This window comes from Hemitrygon akajei, chromosome 20, assembly GCF_048418815.1.
Source record: "Hemitrygon akajei chromosome 20, sHemAka1.3, whole genome shotgun sequence".
Classification (NCBI taxonomy): Eukaryota; Metazoa; Chordata; class Chondrichthyes; order Myliobatiformes; family Dasyatidae; genus Hemitrygon; species Hemitrygon akajei.
Window position 1 is genome coordinate 52526897 of NC_133143.1, and position 21860 is coordinate 52548756.

Below are 21860 nucleotides of genomic sequence, written 5' to 3' on the forward strand. Positions count from 1 at the left end.
GACCTTGGACCATTTGGGAAAGTAAGCTCTCTTTTAAAGGAAATGTTAAACTGAGCCTTTCTGATAAGTATATCATGATTTCCAGCTACCTGCCTCGGCTCTGACAAACAAAACTTATCAAAGTCCCATGCAGCTTTTTTCAAATGTGGTCAAAAGGACAAAGCTCAAGGTGAGGGGCGCAAGTTTAAAGGAGGTGTGCGGGACAAAGATCAGGCATGAATTGGGAGCTCACAGAATCCTTGAATAAGGGTTGAAAGTACTGCATCAGCTGAAAAAACATCACACCCGCTCACTCCATCAGTCACATCCGCCCCAGTCTGCCTTTCCCACAATCGCCACCTGAAAACCCACACAACCAGAGTGGAATCAAGTCACCCTTAATCCAGAGTGGCTGCGTAGGAAGAAAAAGTAGATCCCTCATGACTCTTGCCTTAGGAGCGGAGAGGTAATGTTGCAGCTATATAGAACCCTGGCTGGACCCCAATTGGAGTACTGTGCTCAGTTCTGGTCGCCTCACTACAGGAAGGATGTGGAAACCATAGAAAGGGTGCTGAGGAGATTTACAAGGACGTTGCCTGGATTGGGGAGCATGCCTTATGAAAACAGGTTGAATGAACTTGGCCTTTTTTCCTTGGAGTGACGAAGGATGAGAGGTGACCTGATGGAGGTGTATAAGATGATGAGATCATGTGGATAGTCAGAGGCTTTTTCCCGGGGCTGGCACGAGAGGGCACAGTTTTAAGATGCTTGGAAGTAGGTACAGAGGAGATGTCAGGGTAACTAACTTTTTTTTACACAGAGAATGGTGAGTGCGTGGAATGGGATGCCTGGAATGGGATGCCAGCGATGGTGGTGGAGGCGGATATGATAGTGTCTCCTAAGAGACTCCTGGACAGGTTCATGGAGCTCAGAAAAATAGAGGGCTATGGGTAACCCTCCATTAAATAATGTCCACCTAATGAACACATTGTTAAACTACAAAAAGGAAGAAATCTTCAATTACTTTGTTTGGGGAGTATAGTGCCCTCCTGTGGATAGATGATGCTATTACTGTGCTCATGCAGAATAAAGAAATTCTATAATATTAAATAATTTTATACCTACAGAATCAGAAAAGGTCCTATCCAAAAAGAACATAAAAGGTAAAGGAGTTGCTCAAATGGCCCCATGAGCTGCAGATGGCCACATCCTCAAATCTTCAAACCTGCTCAAACCCAATAGCTCTTGATTCCCTTAGAATCCAAGGATATTTGATTCCTGTCTTGAAAATACTCAATAAATGGTCCTTCAGTGGACCACCACGAACATGAAACCACCAGAATGAGTCCAAAGTATGCTACGACTAATCAGCAATTAGATACGGTAATGGCTGGATATCCAAAGGTTCATTTTATTGTCAAAGTATGTATGCGCCATTCAACTCTGATATTTGTCTTCCATATGCAAATTTTCTTTGAGAGATAAATATTGTCTGGGCCAATAGGATGATTCCACTCTACATCTTCAAAGTAGTGTTGTGCACGCTTTTAACAAAGCAGATGGAAACTTGGTTAAATGTTGCAAAAAGATGGCAGCACCTTCAACACAGCACCACTCCCCTCAGTACAGAACTGCAGCCACATCTGAGAGTTTGTGTTAATTTCCTAGATTAGGGCTTCCCAACCTGGGGCCTACGGACCCCATTAGGTCAGTGATAGGGGTCCCTGGTATAAAAAAGGCTGAGAGCCCCTGCTCTAGTGTGAAGTGGAGATCCACATCAGTCTCAGAGCTGACCTCACATTCAGTAAGAAGTTGATTTGCCGATGAAATGCAAATTTCCTTTTATTCATTGGATATTGGATTTAGTTTTCCTATCTACACTTGCCCCCGAATTTTCAGTCTGAAGGAAGCACTTTCAAATGAATGAGCACCATACCTAGATGACAGAACATGAATAGGAAAGAGTTCTAGAGCAAACACGAGGAAATCTGCAGATGCTGGAAATTCAAACAACAACACACACAAAATGCTGGTAGAACACAGCAGGCCAGGCAGCATCTATAGGGAGAAGCGCTGTCGACGTTTCGGGCCAAGACCCTTTGTCAGGACTAACTGAAAGGAAAGATAGTAAGAGATTTGAAAGTAGTGGGGGGAGGGGGAAATGCGAAATGATAGGAGAAGACCGGAGGGGGTGGGATGAAGCTAAGAGCTGGAAAGGTGATTGGTAAAAGTGATACAGAGCTGGAGAAGGGAAAGGATCATGGGACGGGAGACCTCAGGAAAAAGAAAGGGGGGGGGGAGCACAGAGGGAGATGGAGAACAGGCAAACAACTAAATATGTCAGGGATGGGGTAAGAAGGGGAGGAGGGACAGTAACGGAAGTTAGAGAAGTCAATGTCCATGAAGAGTTCTGTCAGCTGCCTTCATAACGTCAACCCTCTCTAGCATCATCTTCCTTCTCCCTTCAGCAAGCATCTCCAACATCTGGGTCATGCCCTCTTCTCGCTGTTGCTATCATAAGTTCAAAGTAAATTTCTTATCAAAGTACATATATGTCACCATATACAACCCTGAGATTCATTTTCTTGTGGGCATACTCAATAAATCTATAGAATAATAACCATACAGAATCAATGAAAGACCACACCAACTTGGGCTTTCAACCAGAAGATAACAAACTGCGAATACAAAAAGAAAGTAATAATAACAATAATAAACAATAAATAGAGAGAACATGAGATGAAAAGTCCTTGAAAGTGAGACCATTGGCTGTGGGAACATTTCTATGATGGGGCAAGTGAAGTTGAGTGGTTCTCTGCTTTGGTTCAAGAGCCTGATGGTTGAGGGGTTGTAACTGTTCCTGAACCTAGTGGCGTGAGTCCTGAGGCTGCTGTACTTTCTTCCTGATGTCAGCAGCAAGAAGAGAGCACATCCTGGGTAGCAGGGGGTCCCTGGTGATGGATACTGTTTTCCTGCGACAGCCTTTCAAGCAGACGTGCTCAATGGTGGGGAGGGCTTTACCTGTGACGGGCTGCTTTTTGTAGGATTTTCTGTTCAAGGGTCTTGGTGTTGCCATACTATTCTTTCTGCAACCAGTCAATATTCTCTCAACTACAGAAGAGGCGGGAGATACAGAATCCTGAAGCCCCACACCATGAGGTTCAGGAACAGCGATTTTCCTACCGACAACAGGTTCTTGAACCCACCTGCACATCACTAACCCTACCTCAACAATGGAGCCGTACAGATACTTGCATTACCATGTCTTTTATTGTATCTTTGCAGATTTTATTTTGTACTAAGTTCTTCTTTGCACAGTCTTTTTTCCTCTGTATGGTATAATTTATATCCCCAGTGTTGTCTGTAGCTATGTGCCTGTAACATTGCTGTGAGATTTTCATCACACCTGTAGCTCACCGTACTTCTGCACATGACAATACTCTCAACTAGACTGGACTCAACCCTGTTCCAGCCACACAACCACCGTTTAAACTGTAGTGCAAATGTCCTGTATAACATAGAAGGCCTCTGTGTGGAAAAGGTTTTAATAATAATATAAAGTAAGCAGGGTTTCCTTAGTGATCATAGAGAGACAGATGATGGAAGTAAATGCTTGTCTTTGTAGAGTTCACCTTTCCTTGAACTGAAACTTAGACAATACCTTATGAAGGTTGTGATCACCAAGAGGGGGTTAGTCGATGATTCACTCACTATAACTGCAGGGGGGCTGATGAGCTCTGGGAAGAAATATTCTCTGGAAGTCTTTTACAACCCACAAGTCAGAGACCCACAATGGTATATTTGTAACACACACAAAATGCTGGTGGAACCCAGCAGGCCAGGCAGCATCTATAGGAAGAGGCAACGTCGACGTTTCGGGCCGAGACCCTTTGTCAGGACTAACTGAAAGAAAAGGTCGTAAGAGGCCTCCCGTCCCATGATCCTTTCCCTTCTTCAGCTCTGTATCCCTTTTGCCAATCACCTTTCCAGCTCTTAGCTTCACCCCACCCCCTCCGGTCTTCTCCTATCATTTCGGATTTCCCCCTCCCCCTCCTACTTTCAAATCTCTTACTATCTTTTGTGTGTGTGTTGCTTGAACTTCCAGCATCTGCAGGTTTCGTTGTGTATGATACACCTGTGCATGGTTAGAATATCAGTGATAGCCCAACTTGCTCTCACAATGACAGCACTGGAAATGCATCTCCTTCTAGAATGTGCATTGTCAGAGGTGCTGTGGCGTGCGTCAAGACTGGTCTCAAACTGCTCCACAGCACAATGTTCCAGAGGCAAACACCACTTACTGTGAAAGAACCTCAAACTCAACGAAGGATGCCTTTTGGTCTACCTGAGCAAAGTGGTGCCCACCCCAGGTGCTTTAACCTGGCCTACTCTACAGTTGAAGAGAAAATGCTGCTGAAACTATGCATAGCACAGTCCTTCACTAAGGAAGACATCAGGCCTTCTCCAAGGGCTGTAATACATACTACATAGTATCCAGTACATACTAAATGGTTGAAATATGTAACTGATGTCATGCCACTGGTAATTAGCTGGAATAACATGATGATTATTCAAATTCCTGCATTATATATATTTTATTTTTTGACTAACATATGTTTTGACTATGTAAACTATGCATCTTACAGAACAAAAGACTGAAATGAATGAACACACAAGAGATTCTGCAATTGCTGGAAATCAGGAGCAACACACACAAAACACTGGAGGAACTCAGCAAGTCAGGCAGCATAAATGGAGGGCAATAAACAGTTCGGGACAAAAGCCTTCATCAGGACTGGAAAAAAGAGAGGTTAAATGCCAGAGTGACAGGGTGATGGGAGGGGGAGGAGCACGAGCTGGTGAGTGATTGCTGAATCCAGGTGAGAGGGGGAAGGTAGGAAGATATCTGATATATCGTCTAATCAACTTGTCCCACAATACTGCAGAGTATCTACTTCATAAACACAGGAGATTCTGCAGATGCTGGAAATCCAGAGCAACACACACAAAATGCTGTAAGAACTCAGCAGGTCAAGCAGCCTCTATGAAAATGAATAAACTGTTGATGTTTCAGGCCAAGACCCTGCTCCAGGTCTGGGAAAGAAGGGGGAAGACAACACGATAAAAAGGTGACCAGTGAAGCCAGTGGGGTGGGAAAGGTAATGGGCTGGAGAAGAAGGAATTTGATAGGAAACATAGAAAATAGATGCAGGAGTAGGCCATTCGGCCCTTCGGGTCTGCACCGCCATTCAGTATGATCATGGCTGATCATCCAACTCAGAACCCTGTACCTGCTTTCTCTCCATACCCCTTGATCCCTTTAGCCACAAGGGCCATATCTAACTTCCTCTTAAATATAGCCAATGAACCGGCCTCAACTGTTTCCTGTGGCAGAGAATTCCACAGATTCACCACTCTCTGTGTGAAGAAGTTTTTCCTCATCTCGGTCCTAAAAGGCTTCCCCTTTATCCTTAAACTGTGACCCCTCATTCTGGACTTCCCCAACATCGGAAACAATCTTCCTGCATCTAGCCTGTCCAATCCCTTTAGAATTTTATACGTTTCAATAAGATCCCCCCTCAATCTTCTAAATTCCAGTGAGTATAAGCCCAGTCGATCCAGTCTTCCTTCATATGAAAGTCCTGCCATCCCAGGAATCAATCTGGTGAACCTTCTTTGTACTCCCTCTATGGCAAGAATGTCTTTCCTCAGATTAGGGGACCAAAACTGCACACAATACTCTAGGTGCAGTCTCACCGAGGCCTTGTACAACGGCAGTAGAACCTCCCTGCTCCTGTACTCAAATCCTTTTGCTATGAATGCCAACATACCATTTGCCTTTTTCACTGCCTGCTGTACCTGCATGCCCACCTTCAATGACTGGTGTACAATGACACCCAGGTCTCGTTGCACCTCCCCTTTTCCTAATCGGCCACCATTCAGGTAATAATCTGTTTTCCTGTTCTTGCAATCAAAGTGGATAACCTCACATTTATCCACATTAAATTGCATCTGCCATGAATTTGCCCACTCACTTAACCTATCCAAGTCACCCTGCATCCTCTTAGCATCCTCCTCACAGCTAACACCGCCGCCCAGCTTTGTGTCATCCACAAACTTGGAGATGCTGCATTTAATTCCTTTATCTAAATCATTAATATATATTGTAAACAACTGGGGTCCCAGCACTAAGCCTTGCGGTACCCCACTAGTCACTGCCTGCCATTCTGAAAAAGTCCCGTTTACTCCCACTCTTTGCTTCCTGTCTGCCAACCAATTCTCTATCTACATCAATACCATACCCCCAATACTGTGTGCTTTAAGTTTGCACACTAATCTCCTGTGTGGGACCTTGTCAAAAGCCTTTTGAAAATCTAAATATACCACATCCACTGGCTCTCCCCTATCCACTCTACTAGTTACATCTTCAAAAAATTCTATAAAGTTCGTCAGACATGATTTTCCTTTCACAAATCCATGCTGACTTTATCCGATGATTTCACCGCTTTCCGAATGTGCTGTTATCACATCTTTGATAACCGACTCTAGCATTTTCCCCACCACTGATGTCAGATTAACCGGTCTATAATTCCCCAGTTTTTCTCTCCCTCCTTTTTTAAAAAGTGGGGTTACATTAGCCATCCTCCAATCCTCAGGAACTAATCCAGAATCTAAGGAGTTTTGAAAAATTATCACTAATGCATCCACTATTTCTTGGGCTACTTCCTTAAGCACTCTGGGATGCAGACCATCTGGCCCTGGGGATTTATCTGCCTTTAATCCCTTCAATTAACCTAACACCACTTCCCTACTAACATGTATTTCCCTCAGTTCCTTCATCTCACTAGACCCTCGGTCCCTTACTATTTCCGGAAGATTATTTATATCCTCCTTAGTGAAGACAGAACCAAAGTAGTTATTCAATTGGTCTGCCATGTCCTTGTTCCCTATGATCAATTCACCTGTTTCTGACTGTAAGGGACCTACATTTGTCTTGACCAATCTTTTTCTTTTCACATATCTATAAAAGCTTTTACAGTCAGTTTTTATGTTCCCTGCCAGCTTTCTGTCATAATGTTTTTTCCCTTTCCTAATTAAGCCCTTTGTCCTCCTCTGCTGGACTCTGAATTTCTCCCAGTCCTCAGGTGTGCTGCTTTTTCTGGCTAATTTGTATGTTTTTTCTTTGGACTTGATACTATCCCTAATTTCCCTTGTCAGCCACGGGTGCACTACCTTCCCTGGTTTATTCTTTTGCCAAACTGGGATGAACAATTGTTGTAGTTCATCCATGCGATCTTTAAATGCTTGCCATTGCATATCCACCGTCAACCCTTTAAGTATCATTTGCCAGTCTATCTTAGCTAATTCACATCTCATACCTTCAAAGTTACCCTTCTTTAAGTTCAGAACCTTTGTTTCTGAATTAACTATGTCGCTCTCCATCTTAATGAAGAATTCCACCATATTATGATCAGGAGAGGAGAGTGGACCATGGGAGAAAGGGAAGGAGGAGGGGCACCAAGTGGAGGTATTAGGGGCAGGTGAGGAGAAGGAATAAGAGGCTAGAGTGGGGAATAGAACAGGGAAGGGTGAGGAAAAAAATTGCTGGAAGGGGAAATGGATGTTCAAGCCAGCAGGTGGGAGGCTACCGAGACAGAATGTGAGGTTTTGCTCCTGCACCCTGAGATTGGCCTCATCATGGTTAAAGAGGAGGCCATAGACTGACATGTCAGATCAAGAATGGATGTAGGAATTACAGAAAGAAATGGAGGGTTATGGGCTGAGTGCGGGTCATTGGGACTAAGTGAGAGTAAGCGCTCAGCATGGACTAGAAGGGCCGAGATGGCCTGCTTCCGTGCTGTAATTGTTATATGGTTATATGGTTGGCCTCCATGTGAAATTCTGCTTTTGGTGGATGGCGCAAAATATTTGACAAAGCAGTCCCCCAATTTACGTCGGGTCTCTACTGCAGATTATCTACTAGTTCTTGAAATGGATACACATTGCCTTCTTTTATTGTAGAGGAACCAGCCCCCAAATACATGATCAAGTTAAAATCGTACACAGAAACATGAAAATGGAATTTCACAGGCTTGAGATTGAAAATAGAAAGACTTGCATTTTATTTATGCTTTTCGTGTCCTTTTCAGAGTGAAACAAATCTCTTACAGCCAATGAAATACTTTTCAAAAGTAGTCACACTTACAATGCTTAAAGTGTGAACCACAGACTTCCATCATCCATACACCATTATTTCATTTGTTTTTGTCAAATTGCTGAGGGATAAATATCGGCCAAGTTACGGAGGGAAAACTTCCCAAGCTCTTCTTCAAATGATTCCTTCCAACACATTAAGCTGCCGATCAAAAAGTCCAGCAACATCTGATCATTTATATAAAAATTTAATCATCTAGTTTTCATCTGTGTTCCTCATTTTCCAATCGATTGTACATATAAACTTTCCTCCCTCATGTAAAATCTATTACTGACTCAAACCATTTCTATTGCTCCATTACAACAAACATATAACAAATACCAGCACTCCATAGGCTTCATTATAAGCCAGAAGGCATTGTTAAAATATAAATCAACTTTAACTCTGATTTACAGAGAAATTACAGGCAAAATATATGATTATGTGGATAAACTACCAGGAGGATCGAATGAGCTGAACAGCATTTAAAGAGAAGCAAGATTAATACATGAAAGGAACGAACGCATGAGGAGGTGAATCTCTTGAGGAGCATTAGCACCAGCCCTGATTGCAAATGGGCTGCTTACATGCTGACTCAATGATACAGAGAATGTGGAATATTAAGCTAAAATATCTAAACTCTGCTGTTGCACTTTGCATTTTAATATAGAAAACGGCAATCATATTTTGAAGAGCATATTGCCTATCATAAATTTGAGATCATTCTGGAATAGAGTCAAAACTTCAATGACCTGATTTTCAGAGTTCTAAGCAAATCTTTTTATCAGTGCATTTGTACCAACATGCAAAATGCTGGAGGAACTCAACAGGTCAGGCAGCATCAATGGAGAGAAATAGACAGTCAACGTTTCAGGTCAAGAGCCTTCATCAGGACTGAAAAGAAAGGAGAGGGAGACCAGTATAAAATGGTGGGGGGAAGGGGTGTTGGATGGCAGACGAATCCAGAAAAGAGGGGTGAGCGAGGCAAGTGGGAGTAGGGTATGCAAGAAGCTAGAAGCTGATAGGTGGAAGTGACAAAGGGCTGAAGAAAATGGAATCTGATTGGAGATGACAGTGGCCCATGGAATAAAGGAAAGGAGGCAAGGAAGGGAAAGCAGAGGAAGGAAATTTTTCTGTGGGTGATAGGCAGATCAAGAGGTCCAGGGAGGGGAAAGGGAAGCAGTAGTGGGCTGGTGGGATATGAAATAACAATGGGGGTGAGGGGAGAGACAAAGAGAAGTGGTTCCCAGAAGTTAGAAAAATTGATGTTCATACCCGTCAAGTTGGAGACTTACAAAGAGGAAAATGAGGTGCTGTTCCTCATATCTATACCTAGCCACAGTGTGGCAGTAGACAGATATGTCAGCGTGGGAATGAAATGTTTGGCCATTGGCAGATCCTAGCTGTCATGGCAGATGGAGTGAAGCTGCTCGATGAAGCGGTCTCCCAATCTACCTTGGGTCCTATCGATGAAGAAGATGCCACCCCAGGAGCACTATATGCAAAAATGATGTGGAGGGAGGAGGGGCAGGGGTAACACTTAGCACGGTTGCAGGGATAAGTGTCTGGAGAGGAGGAGGTGTGGAGGGATGAGTGGACAAGGAGTCATGGAGAGAGAATCCCTGTGGAAAGTGGTGAGTGGAGGGGAAGGAAAGGCAAGATGTGCTTAATGGTGCAATCCACTGACATCATCGATCCACTGACAGATTGTCCACCATCTTCTAAAAGCCCATTGACTTCTAGTTACTTTGACTACAATCTTCCCACACTGTCACTTACAAGGATTCAATTCCTTTCTTTTAGTTCCCCCATCTCTGCCGCATTTGTTCTCATTATGAGGGTTTCCATTCCAGGACATTTAAGATATTTTTTTTCCAGAAAATGGGCGTCCCTCTCCCACCGCTATCAATGCAGCCTTCATTGGCATCTCTTCTACTTCCTGCATGCCTGCCCTCAACCTGTCCACCCAATCATAACAGGGGTGGGATTCCTCTTGTCCTCACCTACCATTCAACAAGCGTCCGGATTCAACAGATCATTCTCTGAAACTTCTGCCATTTTCAGAGGGTTTCCATCTTCATTCTTGTCTTCCTGTCCTCTCTTCTCTCTGCATTCCACAGGGATAGCACTGGAACACCTTTGATCCATTCATTATAACAGCTAAGATCTTCCTGTGGCTAGCTATTTTAATTCCACTTCACATTCCCACATTGACATGTCCACACACAGTCACTGTCAAGTTGGGCTAAATGCCATTTAGTGGAGCATCACTTGATTTTCCGTCCTGGTAGCCTCCAACCAGATGGCATGAACATCGATTGTTCTAACATCTAGTAACAACTGCCCTCTGTATCCCTTTGCTTTCCCCTTGTCCCATCAATTCCATCACCCCTTCTCTCTCCCCCCCACCCACCCTCTCGATCTGCTGATCATTCACACATTCCCCCGTTAGTTTCCCTCCTCACCTCCTTCCCTTATTCCATGGTCCATTATATTCTCCTCTCCAATTACATCTTCTTCACACTTCTGTCACTTTCACCAATCACCTCTCAGCTTCCTACATCATTCCCCACTCTCCTACCTGACTGAGATCCACTTATCATCCACCATCTCTTGCTCCACGACTGACTCCCCACCCTTTTATCCTGGCTTCTCCCCTCTTCCTATCCAGTCCTGAGGAAGAGTCTTGACACAAAACTGTTTATTCCCCTTCATAGATGCTGCCTGCCTTGCTGTGTTCTTCCAACGTTTTGTGTATTGTTCTGGATATCCAGCATCTGCAGGCATTCTTGTGTCCCCGTCATTACATTTCTGTTGCCAATAGCATTAAATTCACACAAGGATAAGATCACTAAATCGATGCAAACATAAATTACATGTTTGGGGAAGAAGTGGATACAGTTAAGTTCAGCGTTGCTGGTAAGCAGATGTGAGTGGCAGATTATTACAGTTTCAGTGTGTTGTCACCACCGTACTGTGCACTTGTGGGTGACATCTTTCTTCCTGGCAGCGGGGTTCCATTCAGTTGCCAAGAGAAGCAGTCTTATATGGCACAGTGAAACTCCAGATGCTTAGAGATCTCATACCATCAGTAGATTTGTTATATAAAGAGGTTATCTAGTACTTTAGTTCTATGCTAACTTTTGACAGAAGAATCTTTTCGATACCATTCTTTTCCCATAGCCCTACAAATAACTATCTTTCAAGTATCTATATAAATTTTTTGAAGACACTGATTGATTCTGTTTTCATCCTAATGGGTAGTGAATTCCAGACTTCTGAGTGAAAAATAATACTTTCCTCACAACCCCTACAGTGAAGCAACAAGACTTTAAACCATTGGATTTGAAGAGCAGGGAGATAGATGGTCAGGAGTCACTGATGAATTGATGAATTGGGATCGGAGTTTTGACAATTATTTTACTTTTTAATATATCATATACGGATAACAGTTTTAAAAAATTGTTTACTTGTGTGGATCTTTTAAGATGGTAAAGCTTCCCAAAGAAGTTCTTAGGTGTGTAATCAAGCAAACTTTGATATGGTGCAGCATGGGAGCGCAGTGCAGAGTGTAAAACTATTACAGCGTCAACCAGTCGTGTTCAGTTTTGCCACTGTCTGTAAGGAGTTCGTACTTTCTCCCCATGACTGTGTGAGTTTTACTAAGCTAATTGGCCACATGATGTAATTGGGTGGTGTAGCTTGTTGAGTCAGAAGGGCCTGTTAATGTGATGTATCTCCAAATAAAACAAATAAATGTAACACGTAGCTAGATGAAATGAGTTTTAAGGAACACCTAATTTAGGAGAGGAAAAGAAAGAGGATTCATAGTAATGTGAATGAAGAGTCTGGATATAAATCTTTATTAGTGAAGACATTGCTGTAACATAGGAAACACAGCAGATATATATTGAACACAGCAAGGCCCCATAGACTATTGAAACAATCACTAGATAACCTTTTTTCCACTCATGTTGTGGTAATTAAGTCGTTAACACTAGCCAAGATATTGGGGATAACACCCCTCTTCTGCTGCAATGGAGTGCCATATTTTACATCCATTGAGGACAGCAGACAAGACCTCAAGATCAGGGATCATCTAAAAAGCAGCACCTGTAACAGCACACTGCACGCTCCGGGTATTTAAATTTTTGCTCAGTATTGGGACTGAACTTTGAACGTTATGTTGGGAGCAAGTGTTACTCACAGAGTCATGGCTAACAAAAGTCTTGAGAAAATATATCATCCCCACTGGGTCATAGGCCATCAACAGTCTCCATAAAAGAGGGTTACCATCTAGTGGAGCAGTCATCATCAGAGTGGTCTGAGTCAGAGTGGTAAGGCGTTGGCTCAAAAGGGTTTTGGCAAGAACAGGAGAAGGCAAGGTGAGCAGTTAAGTTCATTCCTTATTTCTTTTTTTTTTCTTATTTAACTCTTAAGAGAACCAGGGTATATCTACAGGGCCAGTGTTCCGTTCTGGGTGACAGATATGGGATTTCTGGGGTCTACCAGTCTCCCCCGATGGCCACAGGTGCATTGACCATGGTAAGGAAATGGAGATGCAGCTCAGTGACCTTGTTTGGGAAAGTGAAGAGATGATAGACAGGAGCTATAGAGAGGTAGTCACCCCAAGACTGCAGAAGCCGGATAAATGGATGACTATCAGGAGAACATCAGACAGTGCAAAGCACCCCTGTGGCCTTCCCCTTCAACAATAAGTATGCCATTTTGTTGGGAGGGGGGGAGAGACCCATCTCAGGGAAGCAAAGGTGGCCGTGCCTCTGGCACTGAGTGTGGCCCTGTGGCTCAGAAGGGTGGGGAACTGAAGAGGATGGCAGCAGTCATAAAGGACACTATAGTCAGGGGACACATAGATAATTCTGTGGACACGAAGAGGAAACACGGATGGCAGTTTGCCTCCCTGGTGCCAGAGACCGCAATGTTTCTGAATGCGTCCTCAATATCCTGGAAAGGGAGGGTGAGCAGTCAGAGGTCATGGTACATCCTGGTACCAACGAAATAGGTAGAAAAGGGGGGAGGGTCCTGAAAACAGAATGAAGGGAGTTAAGAAGGAAGCTGAGAAATAGGACCTCAATGGTAGTAATCTTGGGATTGCTGCCTGTGCCACGCGACAGTGAATGAGGTGGTAGATATGTGTGGCTGAAGAACTGGAGCAGCAGTCGGGAATTCATATTTCTGGATAATTGGAACTTCTTCAGTGGTAGGTGTGACCTGTACAAAAGGGACAGATTGCACTTGAATTTGAGGGGGACCAATATTCTTGCAGGCAGGAAGCTGTTGGCAGTGGGATGGGAACCAGTATGATAGAGCTGAGAACGAGCCAACAGGTTTAAAAGAAGATCATGGGTGTACCATGAATGTGAGGAAGGACAAGCCAATGATGGGGTACAAATGCTAACAGAGCAAAGAGTTAAACTGTACCACAGAGGCAAAATTCAAAAGGGCAAAGAATGCAGGACTGAAGGTGCTGTATTTAAACACACGTAGCATTTGGAATAAGATAGACAAACTTGTGGCGCAATTAGAGATTGGTTGGTATGACGTGGTCATCACTGAGTCATGGCTGAAAGAAGGCTATAGTTGGGAGCTTAACATCAAAGGATATACTCTGTATCGAAAGGACAGGCAGGAAGGCACAGGTGGTGACTCTGTTGGTAAGAGATTGAATTACGTCTTTAGGAAGAGGTGACATAGGGTCAGAGAATGTTGAATCTTTGTGGGTGAAGTTAAGAAACTGCAAAGGTTAAAGAACCATAATGAGAATTACATATAGGCTCCCAAATAGTAGCTAAGATGTGGGGTTGAGATTGCAAAGGGAACTGGAAAAGACATGTATCACAATTGTATTGGAGGACTTCAATATGCAAGGGAATTGGGAAAATCAAGTTGGTGTCGGGTCGCAAGAGAGGGTATTTGTTGAGTGCAATGAGATGGCTTTTTAGAGCAGCTTGTGCTTGAGCCCACTAGGGGAAAGGTCATCTTAGACTGGGTTGTGTGTAATAACCCAGATCTTATTAGGAAGCTTAAAGTAAAGGAACCCTTAGGATACAGTGATCATAATATGATTGAATTCATACTGCAATTTGACAGGGAGAAGCACAAGTCACATGTATCAGTATTGCAATGGAATAAGGGGAATTACAGAGGCATGAGAGAGGACCTTGCCCAAGTAGGCTGGAGTTGGATACTGGCAGGGATGAAAGCACAACAGAGGTGGGTGAAGTTTCTCAGAATAAGTCACAAGGTCAGGATAGATATGTCCCACAAAAGTTGTTGTTCTCAAATGGCGGGGTAGGCAACTGTGCCTAACAAGGGACTGCATAAAAGCCAAGGAAAGGGCATATAAGGCAGCAAAAGTGAGCGGGAAGTTGGACAGTTGGGAAGCTTTTAAAATCCAACAAGGGCAACTAAAAAAGCTATAAGGGAAAATATGAACTATGAGGGCAAGCTAGCCAGTAATATAAAGCAGGATACTATAAGTTTTTTTCAATTACAAAAAGAGTAAAAGGGAGGTGAGAGTTGATATTGGACCACTGGAAAATGATGCTGGTGGGGTAGTAATGGCAGATGAACCTAATGAGTATTTTGCATCAGTCTTCACTGTGGAAGACACTAGCAGTTTGCCAGAGGTCCATGAGTGTCTGGGAGCAGGAGTAAGTGCCATTGTGATTACAAAGGAAAAGTGCAAGGTAAACTCAAAGGTTTTAAGGTGGATAAGATAGCTGGACCAGATGGACTACATCCACAGTCCTGAGAGAGGTTGCTGAAGAGATAATGGATGCATTAATCATGATCTTTCAAGCATCACTTGATTCTGGTATGGTCCCAGAGGACTGGAAGACTGCAAATGGCACTCCACTCTTTAAGAAGGGAGGAAGGCAAAAGAAAGGAAATAATAGGCCAGTTAGCCTAACCTCAGTTGGGAAAGTGTTGTAGTCTATCATTAAGGATGAGGCTTTGGGATACTTGGAGACTAATGATAAAATAAGTCAAAGTCAGCAAAGTTTCTGTAAAGGGAAATCTTGCCTGTTAGAGTTCTTTGAGGAAGTAATAGGCAGAGTGGACAAAGGAGAAGCAGTGGATGTCATTTACCTGGATTTTCAAAAGGCATTTGATAAGGTGCCACACATGAAACTGATTAACAAGGTAAAATCCTATTGTGTAACAGAAAAGATACTGGCATGTACAGAGGAATGGCTGACAGGCAAGAGGCAGTGAGTGGAAATGAAGGAGGAACTTTCTGGTAGGCTGCCAGTGGCAATTGGTGTTACTCAAGGGTCAATATTTGGACCGTTACTTTTCACGTTGCTTGTTAATGATTTTATTAATGGAATTGATGGCTTTGTGGCAAAGTTTGCGAATGATATAAAGATAGGTGGAGGGGTAGGTAGTGCTGAGGAAGCAATGCAATTGCAGGAGGATGTAGATAAATTGGAAGAATTGGCAAAAAAAAAGTGGCAGATGGAATACTGTATTTGGGAAATGTATGATAACGCATTTTGGTAAAAGGAACAATAGGGCAGACTATTATGTAAATGGGAGAAAATTCAAACATCAGAGGTGCAGAGGGACTTGGAAGTCCTCGTGCAAGACTCCCAGAAGGGTAATTTATTGGTTGAGTCTGTGGTAAAGAAAGCAAATGCAAAAGCAAGAAGCAAAGAAAGCAATTTGGCATTCATTTCAAGGGGAATAGAATATAAAAGCAAGGAGCTAATACCGGGCCTTTATAAGACTATGGTTAGTCCGTACTTGGAGTATTGTCAACAGTTTTGAGTGCCATTTCTCAGAAAGGATGTGTTGTCATGGGAGAGAGTCCAGAGGAGGTTCATGAGGATGATTCCGGGAATGAGGAGGTTAACATATGAGGAGCATTTGGCAGCTTTGGGCCTGTACTCACTGGAGTTTAGAAGAACGCATAGGGATCTGATTGAAACCTATCAAATGTTGAAAGGACTAGATAGGGTGAGGATAGGGCATGGAGGGGATGTCTCCTCTGGTGGGGATATCCAGAACGACAGGGCAAAGCCTCAAAATCTGAGAGACAACCTTTTAGAACAGAGGTAAGGAGGAATTTTTTTTAGCCAGAGAGTAGTGAATCTGTGGAATGCTCTGCCACAGACTGCGGTGGGGGCCAAGTCTGTGGGTGTATTTAAAGCGGTAGTTAATAGTTTCCTGATTGGCCAGAGCATCAAAAGATATGGCGAGAAGGACATGGGATTGAGTGGGATCGCTAGCCCCATGCCCAACCCTCCTCCTTTCACAGCTGAGCTTGAGACCATCCAGGACAGAGGTATTATAAACATTTAGCCCCAATCTCAATCAGGGAGTAGCTGCTGGTGGTACAGTGCCTTCAGCCTGCATAGAACGCAACATTTCAAAAAGAACTTACAAGCTTCTTGAAGGTATCCTTGGTGGAAGAGAGGGGAGCAGAGGGACTGGTGTTCAGAGTAGCAAATGTTGGTCTTGCCAGCAAAGCTCACATTTCAAGAATAAACATGAATAAGTGTTTTTGAACATACTCACAACTGAAAGAACTGAGGCTGATTTACAAACTCTATTCATAGAGTGATTTCATGTCATGGGTTACAAAATCGCCTGAGCTTTAAATCATGCTGATTGACTGTCAGTAACAACTTCTCCCTGCCTGTCCACTGGGATAGACAATCGCTGTTAGTGTTTAGTATGCCCTGATGAGAAATCTGAGTTTTAGATTAATGAACAAAGACAGTACATTCTTTTCAAAACTAGGATTCGCCTTTCATTTCAGACGAAGGATGTAGGATGCCACTCTAACAATGGAATCAGAGCAATCCGATGCGGAATGGAACTGTTGCACTACATGGATGCGGCAGTGATTGGCTGGGCAAGGGAAGAACCAGTGTAGATGGAGAGGACACAGTGGTGAAGCTGTCGTTTCATTGCTCCAGCAATCCAGGATCAATCCGAACCCTCTGGCGCTGTCTGTGTGGTGTTGGAATGTTCTCCCTTTGTTCGCACCGGTTTCTTCTAGATGCACCAGTCCCCTCCCTCATCCCAAGTACATACAGATTGGTGGGCTTTATTTAGCTGGATGGTAGAATTGTTGAAAATGTTAATTATTTTTTTTTACTTAGAGTTACAGCACAGTAAACAGGTCCTTCCACTAATTACACCGATGTGACCAAATAACCTACTGTCACACGGCCCCCTTCGGACCCAATTGCCAGATCACACAGAGACAGGGAAGGGTTAAACAAAGCTGGGAATTTTATTAACAAAAAAAACAGTTAAGCTTGCAAGATATTGGATAACTTGGGATTACTCGGCCAGAACTTCACTAGGCAAGGATCAGGACGACCAAGCCAACGAGGGGTTAGCACTGCCCTTTGAAATACACTCCAGGGCATGAAGGAATCTGTGCCCAGCTGATAAAGCCCCAGATTAATCCCAAGTTTACAAGGAAGTATTCGAATAAGAGACAAAAGTCCAAGGATACTCAGTTGGGCACCTGAAACATCTTAGCAAATTACCTGGAAGTAATCAAGGACAATTGCAAGTTAAATGTAAACTGGAGAAGAGCTAACAATAACACATTCAAAAGCCGAAGCTCAACAATACGGAACTCCTGCAAAGTCTCAGAGAATTAGTTGGAAGTGTTGAAGGACAATTACAACTTAAATGTAAACTAGAGAAGACTTAACACATAAAAAACCCGAAGTGAAACAATACAGATAGCTATAATAAATAAAATGCATAAAATACAAAACAAAGCAATGGCAAAACCCTCAGAACCCTCAGAATACTCGATCGATGACCCAAGGTCACGAGACCCGTTAACCTGTACGTCTTTGGAACATGGGAAGACACCGAAGCACCTGGAGGAAACACGTGTGATCATGTGGGAGAGAGTTAACACTCATTACAGGCAGCAGTAGAACTAATCCCAGGTAGGTGGCATTGTACTGACGTTTTTGCCAGCTACTGTGCAACCATGCCATCTGGGAGAATAAGTTAAATTAAAAATTAGTGAGGAATGAGATTGCTCTGTGAACGTGAATAGACTCCAAAGGGCCAAATGCCTTTTCCATTGTCATTGGAAAGATGGAGTGAGATCATAAGGTGGTTCCCAGCATATCTGTGACCGCTTTGTTCGGCAATAGGAGGCCACCTTCAAGCTGTTAGCTATTAAAAAAAAAATCACCCACTTTGAAAACTGGAGAAACAATAAAAAAGACAAAAATATCACAAGTTCATCGGAAGACATTTGTACTGAAAAACAGAATTGTTTTTTTTCCGCTCCTTTTGAACTCCTCTGTAGGGATCACAAAGCAGGTTATACATAAGCAATTATGTTTGCAGTTTAGTCACTGTTATAACGTAGGAAGCACAGTGCTATAATGACCTAATATTCTCCTCTAAATGTTGATGATGAAGGAATAATTAATAACTAGGGTACTCTCTCCTTCCTCAGAGAGTAGGTGGAATTTTAGTGAAACATTTCGTACCAAAGGAAAAACATAGCTCCTCCACTCTTTTTGAGCTCAAACTCAAAAGTGGGACTTGAATCATGTGCTTTCAAGGTAACCATAGAAAACCAGGGATTAGAAAAATGAGACCATAAGACAGAGGAGCAGAATTAGGCCAATTGACCCATCGAGTCTTCTCTGCCATTCAATCATGGCTGACTTATTTCCCATCTCAACCCCATTCTCCTGCCTTCTCCCCATAACCTTCTTACTAATTAAGAACTCATCAACCACTGTTTTAAATATACTGGATGGCTTGGCCTGCACCACCATCCGTGGCAATGAATTCCACAGATTCACCACTCTCTGGCTAAAGAAATTCCCCTCATGTCTCTTCTAAAGGAACATCCTTGTATTCTGAGGCTGTGCCTTCTGGTCCTAGACTTCCCCCCCCAATATTGGAAAGATGCTCTGCACATCCCATCTATCTAGGCCTTTCGATCTTCAGTAGGTTTCAGTGAGATGCCCTGTATTCTTTTAAACTGCAGTGAGGACAGGCCCAAAGCCATTAAACGCTCCTCATATGTAAACCCTTTCATTGCCGGGATCATTCTCATGAACCTCCTCTGCACTGTTCCTTCTAAGCTGTGTGGGTGAACAGCTCCACAGTATCTGACGTGCTCTTGAGTACATCGCCTTTGTTGCTGCACAGCTGGAATCTTCTTTCATACAATGTTTTATTAAAGTGCTGCGCAGTTGTCAGGCCGTGTAAAAATTTCCCGCTCAGAGCAACGGTTGGTCTGCACAGCTGCGAAAATAAATAAAGGGAATGTTGCTCCTCCGGACCCTCTCCAATGCCGTGAGGAATTAGTTATTTTTTCCTCAAATTTAGCTCTTATGTTAGTGAAGCATGTTGCCAAAAAGAAATTATGACTCGATATGTATTCAAATACATCAAAGAAAATCATTATTTTTTTAAAGCCAGTTGTAATAGTTGATGAACAGCTGAATTGCATAGCAGGTCACTCATTTTGGAAGACTACGCGGGAGAAAGCTGCAGCAGAACATTCCGGAGAGGAGCAAGAAACCACTGACAGCAACATCAGGATTTCCACATCTATGTGTCTAGTCAGATTTCCTCCATTTCACTATTCATTACTGATATTCTCATTGTAAACTCCAGGCTAAACACCAGAAATGACCTACTGTAATTGATGATTTTCCTGCGGTGTTCCCCTGTTTCAGGAGTGATTTGGAAAGCTTCCTCTGGGAAATAATCTGTAAGAAAACAAACAAACAAGACAAATAATATCTCACAGGTCATGGCAGAGAATGAGACAGGGCGAATACCTTTTGAATCATCTTACACAGCTACAAGTATTGGAAAGGCAACTTCAGTTAAGTAGCAGTTTCCATGCAGTCAAATGTCCTGAATTTAAAGGAGAGAAGAAAGATAGAAAGTTGGAAGGAAGGAAATACCAAAGGATAGGACCTTAGTAGCTCAGGGCATAGTGGCCAATGCTTGAAAACTATGTATAAGGCCATAAGATATAGGAACAGAATTAGGCCATTTGGCCCATCGAGTCTGCTCTGTCATTTCATCATGGCCGATCTATTTTCCCTCTAAGCCCAATATCCTGCCTTCTCCCTGTATCCCTTCATGCCCTGACTAACCAAGAATCTATCAACCTCTGCCTTAAATATATCCAATGACTTTGCCTTCACAGCTGCCTGTGGCAATGAAATCCACAGATTCACCACCCTCTGGCTAAAGAAATTCCTCCTCGTCTCTGTTCTAAAAGGACACCCCTCTATTCTGAGGCTGTGTCCTCTGGTCTTAGACTCTCCCACCATAGGAACACCCTCTCCACATCCACTCTATCAAGGCCTTTCAACATTTGATAGGTTTCAATGAGGTCACCCCTCATTCTTCTGAATTCCAGTGAGTAGAAGCCGAGAGCCATCAAATGCTCCTCATACGACAAGCCTTTCAATCCTGGAATCATTTTCATTAACTTCTTTTGAACCCTCCCCAATGTCGGCACATCCTTTCTTAGATAAGGGGCCCAAAACTGCTTACAATGCTCCAGGTGAGGTCTCACCAGTGCTTTATAAAGCCTCAACATTACATTCTTGCTTTCATATCATCTGATAGCTCACCATAAGAAGAGCCCATCTCTAACCTGCTCTTCACTCTGTATAAAGTGCCAAGATCTAAACTTGTGGAACTTGTGGAAATGGTCATTACATGAAATAGTTAGATTAGTGGTCAAAATAGTTGGACTGGAATTCTGGAATGATTTGACGATTTTAGTAAATTATTTTGTTATTTACATGCAGTGCTGGATGACTACGTTCAAGAATGTTTGCGGGATGAACATTAAAGCAGTGCAGATAGCTTGAGGGCTGGAGATAAATTTTTGGGGCAGCAGATATAAGAAGGAGAAAGACAATGGAAGGAAGGAAACTAATGATGAGAAGTTTAATGTTCAAAGTAAATTTATTATCGAAGTTCATTAACAGTATCTCACCATAGGCGTACAAACCTGAGATAAATTTTCTTGTAGGCATCACAGTAAATACAGGAACCACAATGGAATCAATGAAAGACTGCATCCAATGGGTGGCCAACAACCAAGATTAAAAGAAAATACAATTTGTGCAAATACAAAAAGTAAGAGAGAAGAAAAGGAAATAATAAATAAATAAACAAATAAGCAAACAAGTAATAAATATTGAGAACATGAGATGAAGTGTCCTTGAAAGTGAGACCACAGCTTAAAGGAACAGTTCAGTGATGGAGCAAGTGAAGTGAGGTTGTCACCTGTCGTACAAGCCTGATGGTTGAGGGGCAATAACTATTCCCCGAACCTGGTGATGCAGTTACCGAGGCTCCTGTACCTTCTTCCTGATGGCACAGTGTGAAGAGAGCATGGCCTGGATGGTGGGGGCAACACACACAAAATGCTGGAGGAATTCAACAGGCCAGGCATCATCTATGGAAAAGAGTAAGTTGACGTTTTGGGCCAAAACCCTTCGGCAGGGCTGGAGAAAAAATGCTGAGGAATAGAATTAAAAGGTGGGGGGAGGGGAGAGAGAAACACAAGGCGATAGGTGAAACCTGGAGGGGGAGGGATGATGTAAAGAGCTGGGAAGTTGACTGGTGAAAGAGATACAGGGCTGGAGAAGGGGGAGTCTGATAGAAGAGGACAGAGGCCATG

The 21860-nt window shown here is 43.1% G+C and overlaps 1 protein-coding gene across 7 annotated transcripts in view; it reads right to left on the reverse strand.

Moving 5' to 3' along the window:
- cpne4b (copine IVb) overlaps nt 1-21860 on the reverse strand; it is a 344224-nt gene that overhangs the window by 95572 nt on the left and 226792 nt on the right. For all 7 annotated transcript variants that reach the window (XM_073024315.1, XM_073024310.1, XM_073024312.1 and 4 more), the window contains one exon: nt 19846-19917. In XM_073024315.1, coding sequence (XP_072880416.1) covers nt 19846-19917 — 72 coding nt within the window. The remainder of the gene's footprint in view (nt 1-19845; nt 19918-21860) is intronic.